At 38.9% G+C, this 22,712-nt stretch overlaps 1 protein-coding gene across 1 annotated transcript in view; it reads right to left on the reverse strand.

The window, feature by feature from the left end:
* Nucleotides 1-4,956: 4,956 nt before the first annotated feature.
* The window catches only part of LOC137030013 (Fc receptor-like protein 5), a 38,770-nt gene continuing 21,014 nt past the window's right edge, over nucleotides 4,957-22,712 (reverse strand). Inside the window, exons 7-9 of the mRNA XM_067399926.1 lie at nucleotides 22,457-22,705; nucleotides 19,985-20,094; nucleotides 4,957-5,268 (exon numbers count right to left, since the gene is read on the reverse strand). Of these exons, the coding sequence (XP_067256027.1) occupies nucleotides 5,221-5,268; nucleotides 19,985-20,094; nucleotides 22,457-22,705 (407 nt within the window). The 3' untranslated portion in view covers nucleotides 4,957-5,220. The remainder of the gene's footprint in view (nucleotides 5,269-19,984; nucleotides 20,095-22,456; nucleotides 22,706-22,712) is intronic.

A 22,712-nucleotide genomic window follows, 5' to 3' on the forward strand; every position in this document is an offset into this window, starting at 1 on the left:
TGACGCCAAAATGAATGGGAGTCAATGGGATGCTAACGCAAGTGAAGTTCTGCTACAAGATGGCGGCACGTGGCCGACCTCAACTTCCGGTCGACTTCCTTGGGCACTGGTGTATCCTCGCTCATGACTCCTCAGGAAAGCCTCCTCACTCCTTGTTCCTCACGGTGCGATTAGAGAATTGAGATGTCCTTCAAGATGGCTGAGCTCGATTGTTTTCCGGGTCACAGGATGGAGGACGGAGGAGCGAGGAGACGAGGAGGGATATTGAGAAGCACCCTTGGTGTGTTTCCACCGCAGGAACCAAGAACTAAATAAAGTTCCGGGTAAAATTCCCCCCTCAGAAAAGTCCCTGATGGCGAGGTGGTATGTTTTCAAAGTTCAAGAACTTTCGGGGGTGGGACTAGGTGCTGAACATGCTAATTGGTCGGATTCACGCCGCATTTGATTGGTCGACTCCATGCAGCAGTAAGTCGGTTATGCGAGCTTGGGATTGTACACACTGGAAAACAATGCCGAGAGAAGTTGAAAAAACTAAAACAAGATTACAAGCAAATAAAGGATCACAACAATAGAAGTGGTTCCGATCGGCGTACTAACAAGTGGTTTGACCGCCTGGATGCGTTGCTAGGACACAGACCATCCTTTTCTGGTTCAGCGGTGACAAAAGACTCCGCTACTACATTGTTGGAAGCCATGCCGGAATCTGATGAACAGTGGGTTGAAGGTAAATAAATATATGTATATATCACATCTAAATTATATCGTCTTAATGTCGTTGTAGTAAAAAAAAAAAAAAAATCAATCTAACTTTTTTACACCATGTTTTTCCAGACGAAATGAGTGGTCCGTCACTGACAGGAAGAAACAGTCACGCGCAGTACGTCACCGGACAAATTAGCCTAATCTTCGCGGTACTTTAGACCGCATGGAAACGCAGAAGGCAACAGGTCTGGGGGGGACAAAAAGTTCCTGGGAGAAAAGTTCCAATTGTTCCGGGTAATTTCGATGGAAACGCGGCTTTAATGTCCATTTTTTTCCAAAAACAAGCTGAAACATGGACTCATCTGACCACAGCACACATTTCCACAGTGCTTTACGAAAAAACACTGTTAAAACACTGCTTTACGAATCTTTTGTTTCGAATCAGTGGTCCAGAGCCTGCATCAAACTGCCAAAGTCACATGATTTCAGTAAAAGAAATCATGTTACGTCAAAAGCGTTTCAAAATTTCAGTGGTTCACTACTGGTTCAGAGGGGCATGACTTTGGCAGTTTGATACACGCTCCGAATCACTGATTCAAAACAAAAAAATTCATAAAGCTTTGAAACTTCATGAAGCAGTGTTTTAAAATTGCCCATCACTAGATATTGAATACTTGTTCAAAGACAACTTTACATTGCTCACGTTTTATTATTTTATATGCCTTTTTAAAGACTACAATTGAAAAAATGTATAGCCTATATATTATATATTAAATTCAATCTGCAAAGGTGGCTATAGTAGAAGTGAATGTGTTAAACACCACTGCTGAAATCCACCCACATTTGGTGGGTCTGCGGGTGTTAAGGTCAAGCCCTGATTATTGACATTTCTTCTTTACCATCTTCCACCATGTTTCTTTACTCTAAAGTCACGTTTCACCATGATAGATTTTGCAAGAGTTTACTGTGTTTACCGAGAGAATCTTGTTTGTGAATGGAATCTTTTAGTGTGTGGTGTGCTGTCTAGGTCAAATCGAGGCACTCCAGGAACACCTTCATGTTTGGGGTCTCTCGCATTTGGAATTTCTGATAAACATTTAAAAACATTTTTAGTGTGGGCCAACCTTGAGCCTGATGACCTATAACATAAGAGTGTGCTCCACCTGTACGGAGGCTTGAACATGTGCCTTTTCCTCTCAGCTCTCCAACTGCAAGATTAAAAACCACCATGCTCTCTTTCTGATGTAAAACGTGTGAAAACCACAAGTGAGTCATAAGCTGTTTTAATAGACGTGAGCAGATGTACAACTGAGACTGAGCACTAAGACACTCTTCACTTTTGCAGTACTTACATACACAAAACATTGTTTTATTCTTAAAAATAAAACTGTTGACTATTTTCTAGTTTATGGGGTGACAAAGACAACCCTAACCCTGACCCTGACAGAATAAAAAAAAAGAAAAAATCCCTAGTTTAAAAACCTTTGACTATAATACGTCAACAAAATACAACACAAAATTTTAATCTGGCTTTATCAAATGTTCAGATGTATGTTCTGGTAATGTATGCAAATGACACACACACAAAAAAAAATAAAAATAAAAAAATAAAATAAAATGTGTGCAATTCTTAATGTAATCAATTACCCTATTCACCTGGAGTGTCTTGCTTTAATTACTAACATAAGGGAAGTACAACACTATTAAGCTGTGCATGAAATAGAAGGTGAAACTGCTTAGACTATATTAAAATGTGTATAAAAATGCTATTATCTACACTGAACAGAAAGACCATCACCATCATGGATGTAGTCTATGACCTAAAATGACAGCACATATAGAAACCCAATGGCTCTTTTAAGATCCCACCTTTCTCACATGAAAAATGTCCAAGTGATAGTAATATTCAAAAATGTCCTAAATCGACTGCTTTCTAAATAGTTTAAGTTTGTTTTCTTTCTGTAATCATGTTCAATTTTCTGATTGCCTTAAAATGACGAAATAAAAAAATGACCATTCTTACTTTTTATGGAATATTGCAGTATTATGATTTATCCATGCACATTATTAGGGCCCGAGCACTGGTGGTGCGAGGACCCAATTGTAATTGCTCAGTCAATTATTATTCTTCTCTGAAATGATCAAAAAATTGCATTTTTTAGGGCCTAAACATGCTTAAACTCATAAAACTCTGCACACACATCAGAAGTGGTGAAAATGTATGTCTGATATGGGTTTCAGAATTAGGGGTGTCAAAATGGCTCAATAGCACCACCTACAAAATTTCAATTAAGCGACTTTCACACTTCGTTTCATGTACAGGTATGAAATTCGGTAGACACGTGCAACAGCCCAATACCTACAAAAAAAAAGTCAGCAAAAAAGTGCAAAATCTGAAAACCCAACAGGAAGTCAGATATTTTGAATTTTCTCTGCAGCAGGAAGTGTGGTGCATCAAAATGACTTTGCCATATTTCTCCTCTATTTATCTTAAATGATTATCACCCACTGTTCCGGGTGTGAGGGCTCTTTCATCGCTGCTTGTAGTTTTAATTATTATTATTTATGTGTCCTGTCACAAGGTAAGCTTGGTGACAGACTTGAAATTCCATGGACTTGATACATATGCACACACCATTACATGATTAAGCCGGCATTTACCATCTTTTAAATCATTACGGTGTTGTGCTTGCCGGTTTCAAATGAATATGTTACTATGTTGTTGCTGGGTATTTTTTTTTGTTGGCCAACATTTTGTTCAGTTATTATTATATATATTTTTTTCTTTCAAAGAATGTCACAACACAGTTTAATTCCAATTAGAAATTACCTTTTCTTTCTTGTGAGAATTTTCCCCAAAACTTTTGTGATGGCTGTTGGCCTTCCAGACTAATGCTGCTCCATCAAACAGACCATGTGGATCAAAATGTTTTTTATAGCATTAGCATGCCCTAATTGGACTGTACCATTTGTAGTTTTTTTTCTGGGGGGAAGGGTAATAGCAGCAGAATGATTATTTATTTTTCTTTCCCATGTTAATTTTTATGTTGTGTGTTTAAGTATTCATGGGTTTACACTGATTGATATTTGTGTATAGTGTTATGTTCATTATTCATTTTTTTTTTTTATTTTGTGTATAATGTATTGTATGTATGGACCCTGTTTGTTCATGTGGTATAGTCTGAAGAGGGAGCTAGCCCTTATAAGTAAGGAGCTATGGAGCTCATCGAGTCGGTCCTGTTTGGACCTGGTCCGGTCCAATCATTTCCCCATGGGCAAAATCAATTCAGTTTTTTCTTGATCCAGAAGCGTTTCACGCTGATATATGTTACAATAGGGAAGAAAAGACTATTGCAACTTCAGTTTCGTGCCAACTTTTGTTTCCTCAAAACCAGTGCTCTTAGATAGTTAAATCCATATTGCTCTTCTTTCAAACATAAAATTTTGATCTCATGTCTATTAAAGAGACACCCCATCCCACTCAAAAATAAAAATTGAAACAAAAATTAAGATTTTTAGAAAAATAATCTGTGAATCCATATAATGCAAGTGCATCAGTAACACAAAAGAGGATTCAAAAACCATGCAAAATAATGAACACGACAGTAACCGATACGACTATAATTGATGAATCTATAGCCTTGACGTAAACGTTAGCAGGTGTAGGCTAGCTGTGAAACTCACTTCTAGCACAATCTCAGCCCTGAGTATTTTCACCGCTGGTCAGTCACCAGGTTGTCTTCTGCCAATTCTGCACGTAGAACAGTGTGTATTGTGTATTGTATTTTGCATTAATTTCTCTTCTGGAAATATTGTAATTGTATATATATTAGTTATATGAAGGAGTAATTTATTCCATTCTTATATTATAGCCACCTGACTGGTGGCAGTCTATGTGTTCAATTTCACAAAACTATAAGACTTTTTGAAATCATATAAGATATTTAGAAGACACAATTTAAGCATGATTTACTGCCCTTGTGTGAATAATATGTAATCATGTGTATTAAAAGTAACTGTAGTCTGAAATGTAACTACCCAGTACTGCAGGTCAATGTATAGAAAAGTCCATGCTTCTCCGCTTTCACACATTTCTGTGATTGGTGAGCATAACATGTCACTGTGGACTGTGTTGAAACTTTAACTACAACAAATCCTTCATACATTTTTGCTTAAGGCTATACAACATGAGAAAAAATGGAGACTGAATGCTTTCTGAATGCACTGTAAACAGTATGCATTTGTAACCAGATTTTTATTTATTAATTTACAGTATGTTTGCAGATGCTTTTAGCCAAAGTGATGTGGAAGAATAGGTTAATACAATGATTTTAATTATGGAGATGATAACTTTACAATTATGTCAATACAAAATTTCAAAGCAAGCTAGAAGGGCAAGTAAAATAATTACAAATACATTTATAGATAATTAGGACATTTTAAAATGTCAGTTACATTTTATTCAAAAGCAATTTAGTTTAAATTTCATCTGACATTGGATTCCTATGCCAAGCACTGTCATGCTGATGTGTCCGCCAAATTAAAAGCGGTCTTCAACAGGTGTAACTGTGAAAATACATAAAAAATTAATTAATTAATTAAATTAATCGGTTTTAACAATCATAAAATACACTAAGCCATTGTAAAACATGAATATGTACAGTTGTTACAACATCAATGGTCATTAATGAAATATATAAGTAAGGGATAAAGATTAAATATAAAACATTTACCCCCAGTTTCACAGACAAGCCTAATCCCAGACTAAAATGCATGTTTGAGTTTTTTTAACTGAAAGCAACTTGCACCAATATATCTTAAAATAGGTCAATTCCATTATTTTGTCTCAAGATTTACACCAGTAATGTTATTTTTTTCTAAGGCATGTTTATAAAGGCTACTTAAATGTCCTACTTGAAATAAGACCTAATACTGGTTTAATCTAAACCCTGTCTGTGAAACCAGGTCATATATTGTTGAGTTTATATGTGTACATTTTAGATTCTAATTTGTATTAGACAGGCCAGTGGACAGTAAAATAAAAGAGAGTGTCAAACAGTGTCATGTTATCTTGTCCGCCAGGTCACTGCATATTCAGTGTGTACTTTTCAGCAGGTTCAACTGTAATATAATGCCCTCCATAAGTATTAGAACAGTAAAGACAAAATTGGTATTTTTGCTGTGGAGTCAATAAATCTGTTAATATGATTATAAGATGAATATGAGACAAAATAAATTGTCACATTCTGTTATGGGCTGTTTCAACACATATATGTTTTACCAACTAAGAAGAACAAGGCAAACAGGACACCGTTGAACCTGAGGGACTGCCTGGCGAACTGAATCGCAGAGCTAAATCTGACTGTCTGAATAGGCCAGCGGGACGGTCTGGGAAGCTTTAGCAAGGCTCCTAAGGCCTGTACGAGTGGCACTAAGGGGACACAGACGTACCCGTGGGGGCAGCGAGGGCTCTTCGGTCTAACCCGGGAAGCACAGCGTCCCAAAGTAGAGGCAGTGAGTGTGGTGTTCTTACCTGGCTCTGTGGGTCCTGTGAGGGACTGGCTAGAGAGGCATGAGGAAGCAGCATGTCCTCTAACACACATGCCTGTGGCGAAAGAACAGGGGCTGGAAAGGAGGAAGCAGCGTGTCGCTCATTGCCCACACACACCCTGTATGACTGGACAGTCAGGAAACTGCTCTTTCTTGCAGGGCCAATTGGGCCAATGGTGGAACAGTAGTAAGATTCTCCACCCGGCCCAACATCTGAGAAAGAGCCTTTCCCTGCAACTCCAGGTCACCTGTCCCAGGGCCACCTCACTAACCATTTAGGTTTAGCAGTGACCTGGGGACCGGTAGCATCACCTTTCTGCATAGGGCTTGGACTCGCAGCTGAGCTAGGGCGGAGCACTGCTTGGTCAGAAATGGTCAGAAATGTCTGCTTCTGAACTGTCGGGAACTGCTGTGCAATCTGCAGTGTCACCAAGAGATCACCTTGTGAGATGGGAGTGTCAAAAAAGCGCACTTTGTTGACATCTCGCATCTCTGCAAAGAGATGGCATTCCTGGACCACTAAGGTGTACATCGTCAGGCTGAGGGCATGTGCTGCGACTTCTCTTGGCCAGAGGGCAAGGTCAGTCAGCATGCATAGGCCCTGCATCAACCTAGGCTCAAAACCACCCTCGTGTGTTGCTTTGACCAGCAGGATGACCATTGCATGCAAGAAGCAGGTGGCCTGTCCAGCAGCACCATGAGGCTTAACAGCTAGAGCTGCCATCACCTCACAGGCACTAGATGGGATCCACATATGATTCCTCCAGGTGGCAGCACTTTGCAGGCATAAATGCATCGTAATTGCACAGTCCACCTGAGGAACCCCCATGAACCTCCTGACCACCCTAAGACTAAGACAGGGGGAAGTGAAAGGGCAAAAACTTTGAACAGAAAGGAGAGTTATGACCTGCGTGTTGATGAGATCATGTTCAGGGATCATGGCCATCAGATGAAAACAGGAACTGACTGCACCCAAGAATGAAAGGACAGAGGGGTGTCTTTAACTCTCTGGAGTCGGGTAACGCGCCGGCACGTTTTGCAGGATTTTTTTCACATTACAGCAAAACAGACTGAACATACTCCGTCATTTTTTGTCATAGCGACATAAATAATATATCAGTTGAAACTATAGAATGTCTTCTTTTATTTGTGTAAACTAAAAACAAAATGTTGTGCTTTTTGTAAAATAAAGAAAAATAACATGATGCGTGATCTCTCGTCTCCCTCTAAACGAAGTCCAATCTGATATTTCTCAGAAAATTAACTGTAACTTAGTGAATACTAATGACAAAAAAATTTGACTTATGTCTAAAGAAACGTTGAAATGTCAGGTTTTAAATCGTGTAAGTCAAATCGAAAACAAACATTCTGTGTTTATGTAATCTGTATGAAAATAGACACATGTCAGAAGTCTGTGATTTAGCTCATTATCCGCTAATGCGGCCACGCCCACGGAGCCAGTGCTATTCTGAGGCAAATTCTGAGGCAATACATGCATACATTGTCTCAATCGTGTATTTATTGTCTTGAAAAGTGTTTATCTGGATGGTAAAGCCATGGTTAGCGACCTCTAGAAGACATTGCCGCTGTATAGAAAATTGACAAACAGTTAGTTGAGCATATAGGACTTGATAGTACAAAATCCCTTAAGCCGAGTTCAGACTGCACGATTTTCAAAGCAGTCGGGTCACTGTTCTTTTCACACTGCAGGACTATCTTGGCCAGCATTCAGTCGCTGCTGTGTTCAAACTGCACGATGGATCGGCGATAGAAGGTTTCACACTCCGTGACTTTACAATAGGAAGAATCGCCGACAACTCTGTCTGGCACGCAAACTACGTTTCACAACCAAACATACGCGAGACGTGACAAGGAAACAACGCGATATCACGCGTTCAAGACCGGAGTTCTCATGTGAGACTGGCCCTGCGTTTCAATCAGCTCCCTAGGTAGTGAATCAGTATATAATGAAAGTGAATGTGGCTGATACCCTCATCAGTGCCCTGACTACTGAACTAGGGAGCTGATTGAGACACACGGTGGGATTATTATTAAAAATAGTAGTCCGCAAGAAGCTTGAAATATGAATTGCCTGTGTGCTGATTTGCAGCGAAAACAACATAAATAAAAGAAGAATATGGAGAAGGAAATGTTTGGGGAGACTGTGGATTGTGTGTTCTACAAAGACAGTTGGAACTAAATAAATAACTTTTCAATGTGCTGCTGTTGCGGATGGTCAAGCAAATGTTTGTGCTTTGTTTTTGTTTGATATAATTGTAATGTTTATCTGAAACGAAGACATGCTTGCTGATATTGTGGTCTATAACTCCTCCCTGAACTCCCCACTGCTCTGTATCTTGCTCTCTCATTGGCTGTCAGTCATCGCCGATGTAGTTTTCAGTCAGAACACTTTTCACACAGCATGATTTTGAATCGCCGACAGGTCCAGATATTTAGCATGCCAAATATCTCACGGGTGTCTGCGACTCGTCTGCGATTCTCTCATATCGCGTCTTTGCTCATTCACACTGCGTGATTGTCACTCGCGTGAACGAGCACCGATTTGCCTGTGATTTCAGGCATTTGTCGGTGATTTCTCAAAACCTGTCGGCGAGCCAAAATCGGGGCTAAAATCGTGCAGTCTGAACTCGGCTTTAGAATAATTGGCACTTTGTTGACATTGCGAGTGGGGAGAAGGGGTAATCACTGGGTGATCAGTGGGCACCCTCCTTCCTTGGTGTTTTGTTGATAGGCCCACGACCAGAGTACTTCAGCCTTTTACGTTCGTTTGCTTCACCAATTGTAGCCTCCCAAGGCACAGTTAATTCCACTATGAACAGGGATTTTTGTGAGGTTGACCATAGTATCAGGTTTGGCCTGAGGTTAGTTGTAATTATCTCAGGTGGAAAACGGAGCTTCTGGTCCAGATCAACCTGCATTTTCCAGTCCCGAGCGGTGTCCAGCAGGGTTGTTTCCATTTTTGTTGTTGGCTTACCTGAAAGCTGACCTGCTCTTACAAAGGCGGTGGTTTTTAAGAATCTAGGCTCTGGAGGAGGGTGGGCATTGGTGGTGGTTCTCCTTCCTTCCAGAACAATCGCCAGTTGTTTCAGAACCTGATTGTGCCTCCAGGTGTAACATCCTTGGGAAAGACTAGTTTTGCAGCCAATGAGGATATGCCTTAGTGACGCTGGGGTTTGACAGAGAGGACATATGAGAATCCATCAATATTTCTCCAAATGTGCATGCTTTTAAGCTTAAAGGCTATATGAAATGCCATTGAGGTAACATAACTGATCAGACACTTTGCATCACAGAAATACATTATTTTAAAGAATACCATTATTTTAAATTGTAATAATATTTCACAGTATTGCTGTTTTTTCTGTATGTTTGATATGCACCATGATGAGCTTGAAACATGATCACAGAGGGTTTTTTCACAGCCTACCTGACTGAAAGAGCTCATTATTATGCAAGTCATTTCAGGTCATTATTATGCGATTATTTTGTCTTCTCAGGTGAGAATCACTCATTATTCATGATGATTCACACCTCCACGCATACTGTGTTTTTTGACAAAAATATACCAATACCCAGAAGTCTTGTGAGCACATATATAATTTTTTGGCCTTATTTCAGTGACTTAAGTTTTTTGTTTTTTCAATAACCACGCATAAACATTATTCCTTCAAAAACACAAACATGTACATACATGTTCCTCACATATTATGGTAGCCTAGTTTGTGCTGAATACAGTGTAATGACACTTGTGTCATTAATATGTTTATGAACAACTGAAAAAAGCACAAATGTCAGGGCATGTCAAAACTTATCCAGGCCCCAAATCAGCCTCAGACTCCAGAGCGTTAAAAAGACGCTCCCTGCCGTGCTTGCTCTTTTAGGGAAATACTCTTAGCCGAAGTACCCAGGGGAGAATGCTGCCCAGCAAGCTGGATGCAAACAAAGCTGGAATGCGCCATCACACCTGCAGAGAGATCCCATGATGAGGTGCAAGCAAAATAGCAAATAAAATAGCTGTTTTCGGAGTGTTCTCCTGATGGCCATTAAAATTGAAGAAATTATTGAGAAATTAAAATCAGTCAGGTGAATTGGAAAGAGTGATCGCTGTACAACCGCTCAGCTCCGAAGCAAAAGTATGAATGAAATGAGTATGACGATGTAACCCCTCTACCCAGGTCCTACTCTCCCCACTCTGCGCGGGCCTCAAACCTGTGTCTCCGGCGTGGGAGTCGGACGCTCTAGCAAGGAGGCTAAAGGTTGCAATCCTTAGCGTCAGTCGCTAGAGCGCCTCTTGAGATCAGAGGAGTGAGGTTTACTCGCACAGCGACTACTAGCTGGCCTCCCTTACACCGGTCCTATTTATACCCATATGTGCCAGGTAGGTGTGGCTCAGCATACAAATATCACTGACCAATCTCGATTAGCTCGTTTTGTACCACTTGGAGGTGATTGGGCTCCCAGGCGAGACCCCATTACGTCAGTATCGGCGTAACATCGAACGTGACTTACTGAATGGGAACTGAAAACATTTGGCAAAGTGATACGGAACTGCAATGCGGTCAAACCTGCTAGAACTACTTTAGCCATGCATTTCCCTGAAAATAATTGTACACTTTAGAACCTTGGTCAACCAATCAGATTCAAGCATTCAGCAGCCAGGGTCGTAAAATTCCGTCATAATCTATTATTACCCTTCATTTAAATTTTCATATTTTCTAATAGCCTTTATTTTCATTCACATTTTACTCACGAAAACAAGCACATAGCCTAAAGAATTCATTTATTTATTTATGAACAGAACAACTGAACAAAAACTGCAAAACTGCAACTAACAAGTTAATTTTTTTTCTCCGCACTGACAGCGGAGGCAATTTAAACATGGCCATTTGAGCCAGAACAGGCAGATATAAACAACGCAACTTGCATAACTTAACTACGTAACAAAATATTTCAATCGTTGTTCTGGCCTACCTGCCTGAACTCAAATCTTCCTCCTGTTCCGCATCGACTCAAATTGGGTGCTCGCCTGTGCATAATCAAACGCATCAAGGGAGACAGATGCAGAGGCAATTGTCGTTAAATTCTGCATCTTTGCCTCAGAAAGACAACTTCTTGTGACAATTTAGATTTTTTTTCTGGAAGCTGAAACCGCGTTCTGCTGCCACACTGGAGACCAGAATTAGTAGCGCCACTTCAGCCAGAGTTTTGTAGTCAGGAAACATTTCTCCCAGGGAAGTGATCAGAAGTTTGCAGGACTCTCTGAATGTGGGATTTCCCAATCCTGCAAGCACTTGTTTCATTGGGAGGAAATCCTGCAGCACGCGCTCCTTCTGCACCAGGGGCGCAGATGCGCACTTCTGCGCTCCATAGTGGTCACAAACACGCTCCAAAGCATCCAGCCCATAGCTCTTCAACGCACTGTCAGTGCCCAGATAGCGAGATGCATTGAGTATGGTGTCGAGGTCAGCGATGAGACCCACATGCTCCAAAGGAAATCTTTTTCTTATAGATCTGGTGAGCTCTGCTATGTACTCTTTGCGCAACACTGAAAAGCTCTGCGCATCTGCACTTGTCAGAATAATGCCACAGAACTTGCCGTCTTGTAAGTCCTTGTTGAATTCTGTCTCCGGTTCACCTGGCCCATTCATCAAGTCATCTAGGCTAGCAAGGGTCATGTTCACAACAGGTTGGATGTGTGAGATGTTAACATCATCTTTTTGGAACGTGAGATTCATGCGGTTCACAACGGCCAAGACGTCAGACAACAGGTGAGTTAGGGCAGGAAATGTGTATGTTTGGATGTGCTTTTGAATACCCTTAGTTACCGGACAGTTTTTCAAGTTTTCCTCCTCCTCCAATTCCAATACTAGAGAAACCCAGTTGGCACGTATGCCTTTAATTCTCCAATGAGAGCCAGTGTGTTGCCGATGGTTGTTTTAGACTCAAAAGGTCTTGTGCCTCCATTTCATTTTGGAGTTTATTTAATCGGATTGTTTGAATGGGGGAATTCTTGTAGTATGTGTATATGTTATTAACAGTGGTGACATATGCACTTATTTCACACACATCATTGGAGGCATCACAAGCAGCCGGCACTGTTCTGTGTGCACCACAGTGAATGTTCATGAGGTAGGGACAGTCATTCTGACAAAGATGCTGTGCAACTCCGGCCTTTCGACCCACCATCACATTCGCTCCATCACTTCCCAGTCCAACTACCTAACCCATAGCTACACCACGTTCTGACAACACATCTTTTATTTTTGCGGTGATGCATTCTGCAATGGCCAAGGGTATTACATGGTTTCCAATGAACACAGTTTCAGGGTCCCCTCTCTGCTGAATTGTCAGGTATGTGATCAGCATTTTCTCAACCGTAATATTTGTCATTTCATCAACTATTAGCCCAACGTATCTGCCTTTTGGAAATGCGATCATCAACAGCGCTACTTATGGTCATTGCTATAGCCTCCTCCATCTGACTGACACTGTCGTGGTGGGTGTATGTGTGTGCACTGTTCAGGTTTGGACACCCAGCAGACTGTAAGAGGTGCATTAGGTTGGCATATAGGTGGCCTGGGGTGTTGGTATTATGCCATATGCAATACAACCTTAAGGTGTGTTTTTAATGCCTCGTTACAGGCAGCCTGTGATTTTTAACTTGCCTAGCCATTGCCATGCTCTGGTTGACGACCTAGCTTCAATGTGGCTGTGACTATTTTTATGATAATTCAGTGCTGATTTTTGCATCGTTGTGCACCCCAGGACAAATCCGTTATTCATGTTTGCTTTTCTGCAGATGTAGCAGAACATTTTCCCACCTTCCCTCCTCAGCCACGTAAACTCCTGCTCCCACTGAACCCGGTACTCCCTCCTGACCTCATTGCTGCCGCTTGGTTGCCCCATAACAGCTGCTGACTGAATAATTTTGTCTGTCTGTCATTCATCCTCCAATGCATCACTTCCTCTTTTTTCACATTTATTAGCAGTATCACAACTATTTGGCCTTTTGAAGAAACTCCTCACTCAGTTGCCATGATATTTTTGCAGCTGTATGCAGCGGTGACAAGACAATACAAGATAATTCCTAATTAATAAACGCAATCGCCATCAACTGGGCAGGAGTGGGAATTACAGTTCCAAATTACAATAGATCGCCTACAGCAGGGGTCGGCAATTAAGTTTTCAAATAAAAAAAAAAAAAAAATGACAATTAATATTATCAGATGGCAGGCCAAAACATAGTCAAAGGAGACCTGAATAAGCTCATTAATGGCATGTTTGAGTCATGCTCTTAACGAACTATGTATCATTTCCTCTTTCCATATTGTGAATCATAAATGTGTATCATTTTAATTTGTTGTTACACAATGGAACCTAACTTATTGTAATAATTATTCGACATAACATACTTTTACACTCAGAATTATTCCTTGGCAGCCTCACGTACTAAAGTGCATTTTTTAAAAATTGTTTGCGTGCTGAAGGTACGCCATTGCCTCGTGTGCAGAGTGATGTTCACATTTAAGCTCTGGTGAGACAAAATGGCATACGAGTCAAAAGAGGAAAGTTGACAGCGAAAATAGGGCATACAAAGAAGAATGGATCAAGACAACTATGCGTTCATCCGTCTTATCTGAAACGAAGTTGTCACTGTTTGCAAAGAATATAATATTAGGGGCCGTTCACATGTCAGTGAGAATATAGTTGTTTAGACCTCAGATATGTGATTTATATGTTAACATAGCATCTATTTGAAAATTTGTTTGGATGCTTTCGGAGATGCGAGCTCCAGGCCGTCAGTGACAATTCAGTGCTCATGTAACTGCAGAGAACAGCTTTATCTTGGATAGTCCTTCTGGAATTTGCTGTTAGCACTTATGTAGAAAGTGTTTAAACATGAGGTATTTTTTTTGGGTATATCTAACGGGCAATCTTTGGTCTTATTATTTTATTACTTGTTCCAGGTAATAGATTCGGCTTAAGGGCTATATTAAGTTTCATAACTTTTATTTACATTGAAATTAAGTTGTTTATTTCCTATTTTACTTCTTATACTGTTATAATGGCTGGGTCAATATATAATTGAGGGAGTTTTCATGTCCATGAGATTTATCTCGCAAACATGATTATTAAAATAAAATTTTAAAAGTCTTCAGTGTTCTTCATGATCTTGTCTTTACAAATTTCATAGTTAATTATTATGGAAATAATCATATATTTATAAAAATTTACTAGATATCCCTAAAATGTCAACTAAATAACCGTCCGAAATGAATTACAACCACAATCTCATTACCTAAAAAAACATTTAAAAAACTTATTTAAAAACAGTTTTAATTATATTATTTACATTAAGTTGAAGTAATTGTGAACAATGTGTCTTTTTGGGCAATATGTCACATTTTCAATAGAAATTGACAAATTGAATATATGTCCGAGAAGTCGCTGTCATCTAAGTTACCCATAGCAAATACACCCCTCAAGGAAGAGTGTGTTTTCCAAATCACATGACCTGCTCCACATGATGTCATTTCCTCCTGAAAAGAAAACTAGCAAGACTCCAAGGTATGTTCTCCCTCCACATTTTCAGTTATTTCACCTAAAGTAGTGCTTAGGGCAAATGTGTACTTATCATATGTCAACAATGTTACTACAATGAATTCATAAATAACTTTGAATTTCAATTCAACTCAGTTGTACATATACTATTTAGAAGAACCTCTCCGTAAAATGCCATGTGGTGTCTGGTGCTAGGCAACCATTTTGATTTTATCCCTAAAAACAACAAAAATGTCAACTAAGTTACCAGTCACCTATGTTACTCTGCAAAGGTAACTTAGTTGACCAAGAGTAACATAGTTGACATTCATGACATGTTCTTATAGTTTTCAGGAGTTCATTTAATATTCTAATTGTACAGTAACTATAAAATACTTTGCAATAAATATTATAAAAGTAAACTTGTTTTCAGGCAAATGCCACGATTATCTGCTGCAGAAAAGATGTGCTCAGGTTGATTCCTGCCCCACAGCACGTGACAGCATGTCATGTTGAAATAAAAAGAGATGTGTGGGAAGATATTGCCAAATCATATCTTACAGTTTTTCTCCATTGGTTTGGCTCATTTCTTGAAACAGAAATTACATTCTCAAAACTACATGGACAAACCTCTAAACCACTTGGCAATTGTTCACAACAGAATTGAATTTCTCATTCATTTTGCAAATTGCAAATGTCTAAGTACATGTCTCAATGTCTCACTACATCTTTGCAAATGATTAAGTACAGGTAGCCTACATTTAGCACAATTTCCAAGTGAATAGATCTTGTTGATCTAAACTGATTGTCGATTCTCAGTCTAATGGTTGTTTGCTCCAAAACGTGTCAGCGTCATTTCATTGTATAAGTCATCACACGCACAATAGTTTGTTCAATTGTCAAAATTAGTCAAGAACATAATACCATGAATACCATATATGAATCCTTGGAACATTTGATAAATTATTACAGCAATTGACAGTCAGGTGAAACTAGAACTTGACTAAAATGTAACATGTAAGTCAGTTACTGGTTGTCCATCATTATAACTTTTTTACAATTAAGCAGTTGTTCCCAAACTTGTTTGGCTTCAGTACCCACTTTACCTCACTTGTGTATCCAGGTAATCCAGGTATGAAAGTATTTGACTTATCTGACTTCAACATTTTGCCTAAAAACTGCAGCTTACTGTATGATGCAATTATCATTATAATCCTTATTTTGAAGAATATAACATACAATAAGAAAAAGGGTCAAAGAGCTGCAATTAGTGCCTCCCATGTAAATGTAATACTGTGGGTTTTACTGTAACATTTCAGTAAGTCTAGTCATTGATGATTTTCCCCCTCCCCTTTCTGTCAAATACCCCCTGTAGTACCTCTGCATAGGGCTACATGTACCCCAGGTTTGGAACCACTGGAGTAGTGGCCAGTAGTATAATGAAGTTGTGGAGAACATAGAACATTCCTATGTAATTGTCTGTAATGTAGTGTATGACTCTTCTGTATGACTGATTTGATGTTTTCTTTTTTTACGCTATTGTAGAGAATAATGGCATTGGAAGGAAACGAGCGACCAGTGAAGAACTGTTAGTTGTGAAACTCCAGCTTTATTTACAGCACTATAGGCTGCATATAATTTTCATTATTTTTTGTTTGTGTGTTTATATTACAGTATATTATGCTGTATACATTTTCCTTTTACTCTGATGTATGGAAGTTACTTTATGTGTGTGAATGATAATGGTTACAATTTCCTTGGCAGTATGAGTGCAATATATGATGTCAAACCTTGGAGGCTACTCTTACCCTAAAATCCTGTCTTTTTTCAGTTTTACACACAATTGTATTCCGTTAGCTAGACAAAAACTGTACAGTAACCATTGTCAGTGAAGGACTGGACTAAGACTGAAAGGTGGACATGAGGGATATTTGCCATAGTGACAAAACATCTAAACATTTTGACTTGCAGTGCTTACACAATGCCAAAGGAACTAAGCATTTTGGGGGCACTGACTGTTTAAATGAGAAGGAAATTTAGTTTTGACACAAACAGTTTAAACTGATGTGCGTCTGTATTTCTCCTTTATGTCATGAAATATTCAACAGGTCTTGATTAAATGCAATAAAAGATTAGCTAACATATAATAATTGATATAGTTTAGGATTGTGTTTGTTAAATACATCATCCTACTTTGTCATGTCCAGTCAACTATGTTACTTTTGTCAACTATGATACTGGGCTGTCAATTAAGTTACCATTATGTTTTTTAAAAAAATATATGTATTTCAATGGTTCCCTAATCTCCAAGTAAATATTTAGAAACTGAGTAGCTGTCAAATATATACCTCAGCATAATTTAATCAAGAAAATTATCATGAATCAAGCAGTTTGGAAACAAAATATACAGACTGGTTACTTCAGTACTTGAAATTTGGGGTTTCAATTGAACAAAATGTGTATTTTCTTAATTAATTGGGTATTTTAATTGAAAAGGTAGGTAAATAGACACATATTCTTCCAAGAGTAATGATTTTTTTAAATGTCTGCCATTTACATAAAGTTAAAACTTATAGGTTTTGTCCGTAACATAGTTGACCAAATAATGAGTAAACTTCTTGTTTTTAAAACTAAATATCTGAAATCAATTATGCCTGAGCTTGGCAATTACTAAAAACAAAATATTTCAGGGATAATTTATCAGGGAAGATAATAATATTTTGTAAATAAATATATTTTTTCCCAGAATTATTCAAACTCAAAATCTCCCACAATTATATATTGACCCGGCTATTGTTGTTAATTTAAATATTATTGTTCAATAAATGAAGAGTTTGGTTCCAAAACGCAATTTGAGTAAAAAAGTGGGGGTTTTTTACCAAGAAAGTGGCAAGATGAAAACCACTATTTTCCGTTCCAAACTTTCACATTGCATCTTTTGGTTATAAAAACATTAAAAGAGGGAGCCAGCAGAGGGAGCCCTCTCCCGAGTATTGACTGTGTACCAGGGCCCTTTGATCTGTTGTTTGGACTGGTCTGCCTTATTGTGTGTCTACCTCTGCCTGCCTCACGTCTATGCTATCTGCCTGTCAATTTGGACTTGTTTGCTGTGGATTTTATTAAACAACTGCATATGGATTCTAACGCTGCCTCTGCGCCTCATTACAATTATAAAAACAGATTATTTTTTTCCCAAAAATGCAATAAATCCACAACATTTTTTTTTTATTTTTTCAAAATGCAATTAATCCATCAATATAAAAGTCATTTTTCATATTGAAAATACACAACAAACTAAGGCTACGTCCACACGAAGCCGGAGCTTACCCTAAACCGATCTTTTTTTTTTCCTCGTCTCAAAAAATATCTGTGTATACACGAAACCACTGAAATGACTCAAAATGATGTAGTATACATGCCAGACGATTATGTGGTGCTGTAATCCTGCCACAGAGATGCACTTAAAGCAGCGAACAAGACTTGGAGCATGCGCATAAACCTTGCGCGCTGTATACAAACTATAGTAAAGCTTAGAAATAACACTTTATTTTGGCTCAGTAGCTTCTGCAACACAAACACAAACATCTACAGTCTGTTATTGCTGTTGTTGCCGTTTTGTGCTGTTAGCGGCGTCTGACTCGGGTCGACATGTGGGGTGATGACATCATCGTTTCAGAAAATATACGGATAGGCTGTCCACACGAAAACGCAAAGACAGCGTTTTTAGATTTATCCACTCTGGGAACCCGGTTTCAAAAAGGTTTCACCTTTCGAAAACTCCGGATCCGTGTGGACGAAATGCCTATCCGATACAAAATTTGTGTGTATTCACAAAAACGCTTTGTCAATACTAATCTTATATACAGACATTTTACTAAAAATACATTCATACGTCGCTCCCAAAATGAATTCAACAAGTCATCTTGTTAATGTTATAAATGAATTATGTCTCCGTTTACCGATTAAGTATCTGGCACCACCGCACGGTTAAAATAAACACATTTGCCGAGTAACGTTACATTGGTATTAAAAACGGCTTTTAAAACGCTTTGATGCAAACAGAAGTTTGATGCTGTCGTGGAACAAGCAACAGCCGGCATTTTTCCTTCTCCCGACTCGAGTGCCTCATCTTCTAAAATCTCCTTACATAATTACATTTCGATGACTTGTGTTTCTTCCCCACCGCAGAAACCACCACAGATTCATCAATGCCGTCAGAATTATTCATTTTTCTGTTTTTGTTGATCACAAAGTACAAAGCAGATAAGGAAAACTAGGATGCCGGGTGTCAGAGTGCCGCCATTACTGTTTACAATGCATGGAATGCTGCGCTGTGATTGATTAAGCAGATATATCGCGTTCTGCAGAGGAAGGAGACTGGCGTTTATTGTATTTTGGAAAGAAAGGGAGAAAAAATGACAGAATAACATGACGGATATCGCATGTTGTGCAAAATTAATAGATGACTTTTCAATACCGGCCAGATACAATACTGATTTTGGCGGAAACTCAATTTTTTTGAAAATGGCATTTATTGCGTTTTGGAACCAAACTCTTCAAAATATTTTATAAATAACATGCTGTATGTTTTGGTATTGAGAAAGGATCTGTTAGTGATTTCGACTTCAGTGAGAGTTACATTAATACACCATGAGATGGCAGCAAAGAGTCTTTATGAGTGAGTGAGTCAGTCGCAAAGACTTTTAAATTGAAATGGACAAACAAAGAAATTGTTTTTACTTTTAACAACATCTTATGAGATGCAACTGACAAATGCATTGACTAGCACTGTCATGGGAGTGATGACAGCCTGATGTTAAAAGGACAAAGATTGCTTTCCTCAGCGGATATTGTTAACTGATAACTGATTTTCTGATTGAGTATAAGACTGACCTGAAGAATATCAGCTAGATTCAGGTAATACACTCGCTTAGGCGATCTCTCTCTCTCTCATAATACTCTACATATAACAATGAGTTTCAATGAAGCAACTCAACATTCCTTCATTACTAGTTCTAAAGTGACGTTTTAGAATTAGTAATGGAAGCTTTGACTCAATTGTTCAACTTTCTGTGTGTGACATCCCGGTGCAATTTATTTCAAGTTGGCTAGTGGGAAACTATGACTCAGAAGTGTTTGAGAGAAGGAAATAAAGAAAAGGACATTTTACCTCTAGCTCTGTAGCATTTGACACCCAGAATGATAGACAGAAGTAAATATGGAGAGGCTGCAAGCACACTATCATTTTGAAGACTGAAATCTGATATTTTGATTGTGACTCTGAAATATATGAAATATACACATATTGTTAGAACATATTGTTAGAACAGGGGTTTCCATCCCTGCTCCTCGAGGGCTATCATCCTGCAGAGTTTAGCTCTAACCCTAATCAAACACACCTGAAAAAGCTAATCAAGGTGTTTAAGGTATAACATGTAATGCAGAGATCACATTGCACGATTTTCAAAGTCAAACCGATCACTGTTCTTTTCACACTGCACGACTATCTGGGGTGGCATTCAGTTGCTGTTGTGTGCATGTTGCAGGATGGATCAGCAACACAGGGTTACACATTGCATGACTTTACAATAAAAAGAATCTGTGACAACTCTGTCTGGTCCACAAACTACATTTCACAACCAAACACACAGGAGAAGTGAAAAGGAAATAACGCAAGATCATGCACGAGACCAGAAGTGTTAATAAAAATTGTAGCCTGCAAGAAGCTTTCAATCCAAATTGTACGGTGGCCGAGAGAGCTCAACGCGCTGCAAATAAAGAAAACATCTTCATCAGTTTGACAACACACGCGCTGCAAACTCCACAACACTTACAAATAGTGAAACGCGCTGCAAATAAAGAAAACATCTTCATCAGTTTGACAACACACGCGCTGCAAACTCCACAACACTTACAAATAGTGAAACGCGCTGCAAATAAAGAAAACATCTTCATCAGTTTGACAACACACGCGCTGCAAACTCCACAACACTTACAAAAAGAAAAACGCGCTGCAAATAAAGAAAACATGTGGAGTTTGCAGCGCGTGTGTTGTCAAACTGATGAAGATGTTTTCTTTATTTGCAGCGCGTTTTTCTTTTTGTAAGTGTTGTGGAGTTTGCAGCGCATATGTGTTGTCAAACTGATGAAGATGTTTTCTTTATTTGCAGCGCGTTTCACTATTTGTAAGTGTTGTTGAGTTTGCAGCGCATGTGTTGTCAAACTGATGAAGATGTTTTCTTTATTTGCAGCGCGTTTTTCTTTTTGTAAGTGTTGTGGAGTTTGCAGCGCGTGTGTTGTCAAACTGATGAAGATGTTTTCTTTATTTGCAGTGCGTTTCACTATTTGTAAGTGTTGTGGAGTTTGCAGCGCGTGTGTTGTCAAACTGATGAAAATGTTTTCTTTATTTGCAGCGCGTTTCACTATTTGTAAGTGTTGTGGAGTTTGCAGCGCATGTGTTGTCAAACTGATGAAGATGTTTTCTTTATTTGCAGCGCGTTTCACTATTTGTAAGTGTTGTGGAGTTTGCAGCGCATGTGTTGTCAAACTGATCAAGATGTTTTCTCATTTGCAGCGCGTTGAGCTCTCTCGGCCACCGTAAAATTGTCTGTGCACTGACTTGCAGCAAGAGGGAGAAAAAGAAAAGTAAAAATCAGTGCAAAAAATCGTGCAGTGTGAACTCAGCATAAGTGTGTTGGAGCAGGGTTTGAACTTAAGTCTGCAGGAAAGTAACCCCCCAGGGGCAGGGTTGCTACCCCTGATGTAGAATAGAGGGTATGCATCAACGTCACTTTCCCGCCGGAACAGGCTCCCTCAGCTAGACCGAGTGGTAAAAGAACCTGCTGCATGACTGGATTTAATAGGGGAAACTGTGAAAATGCGAGTAAAACAAACGATTACAAAAAAAGGTTGGACTCGAAAGTGTTTCTTACAACTTGTCAAATAAACCTTATCCATGGATATTGACATGCAGCCAGGAGTTGTGTTTCCTGACAATTATATGTGCCTGATTTTGACGTCGGGGAAACACATACAGTAAATTTGCCTGTGAACACTTTATATAACTACAATATAGGTAGATCTAAATCAGAGTCATCACTTATATCAATGTTATATATCGTTATGTTGTCTACCCCTAAAACTTGTATAGTTTTTGTCAGTGTTTATTTAAAAACACCCAATTATGCAGAATATAAGATGATAAATATTTGTCAACACAATATATAACAATATAATATATACGGTATGATTTTACCTCAAAATCCAACAATTTGAAACAAAATGATATCTGCAAATCCATGTTTATCTGCCTGGAGTCCAGCTCTTTCTGTGAATTGCAGTGATCCATTTGCTTCTTTTTTTCTGTAGCTTTTGGCAGTCTTTAAATATATACCTCAGGTTTTGTGTCAAACGCTATTTGTACAGTCAATCACAAAACTCTTTCTCGTTTTGGATGCGTTTTGTTTTTCGCAGGCATTCACGCTGAAAAGCAATGCTGCCGCTCAGTCTTTGTGCCACTCAGTGGGCGTGACCGCAGTCATAACAGTCAACGGTGACATTGTGCATACCCTCTATATCCTGATTAAAAATTACAAGTTCAGAATGAAAATATTATCTCTTGCTTTATGAATTTCAGTCTTACTTGTGACTGAGATCCAGCTCTTTGGTGATTTTCCTCCCTCTGGGAGTTTACAGTAGTAGAAACCCTCATGTGATTTTGAGACAGTAGGGATGATCATCTTTCCTTTAGTTTGAGTCTGAAGGAGAGATCTATCTTTATAGAAAACAGCTCTGAGGTTTGAAGCATTTGTACTTTTCTGTAAGCAGCGTAGAGTTATAGAATCTCCTACAGTTACAGGATAAACAGAAGTATCCAGGATCACATCACCATCTGAAAA

The sequence above is a fragment of the Chanodichthys erythropterus genome, chromosome 11 (genome assembly GCF_024489055.1).
Source record: "Chanodichthys erythropterus isolate Z2021 chromosome 11, ASM2448905v1, whole genome shotgun sequence".
Classification (NCBI taxonomy): Eukaryota; Metazoa; Chordata; class Actinopteri; order Cypriniformes; family Xenocyprididae; genus Chanodichthys; species Chanodichthys erythropterus.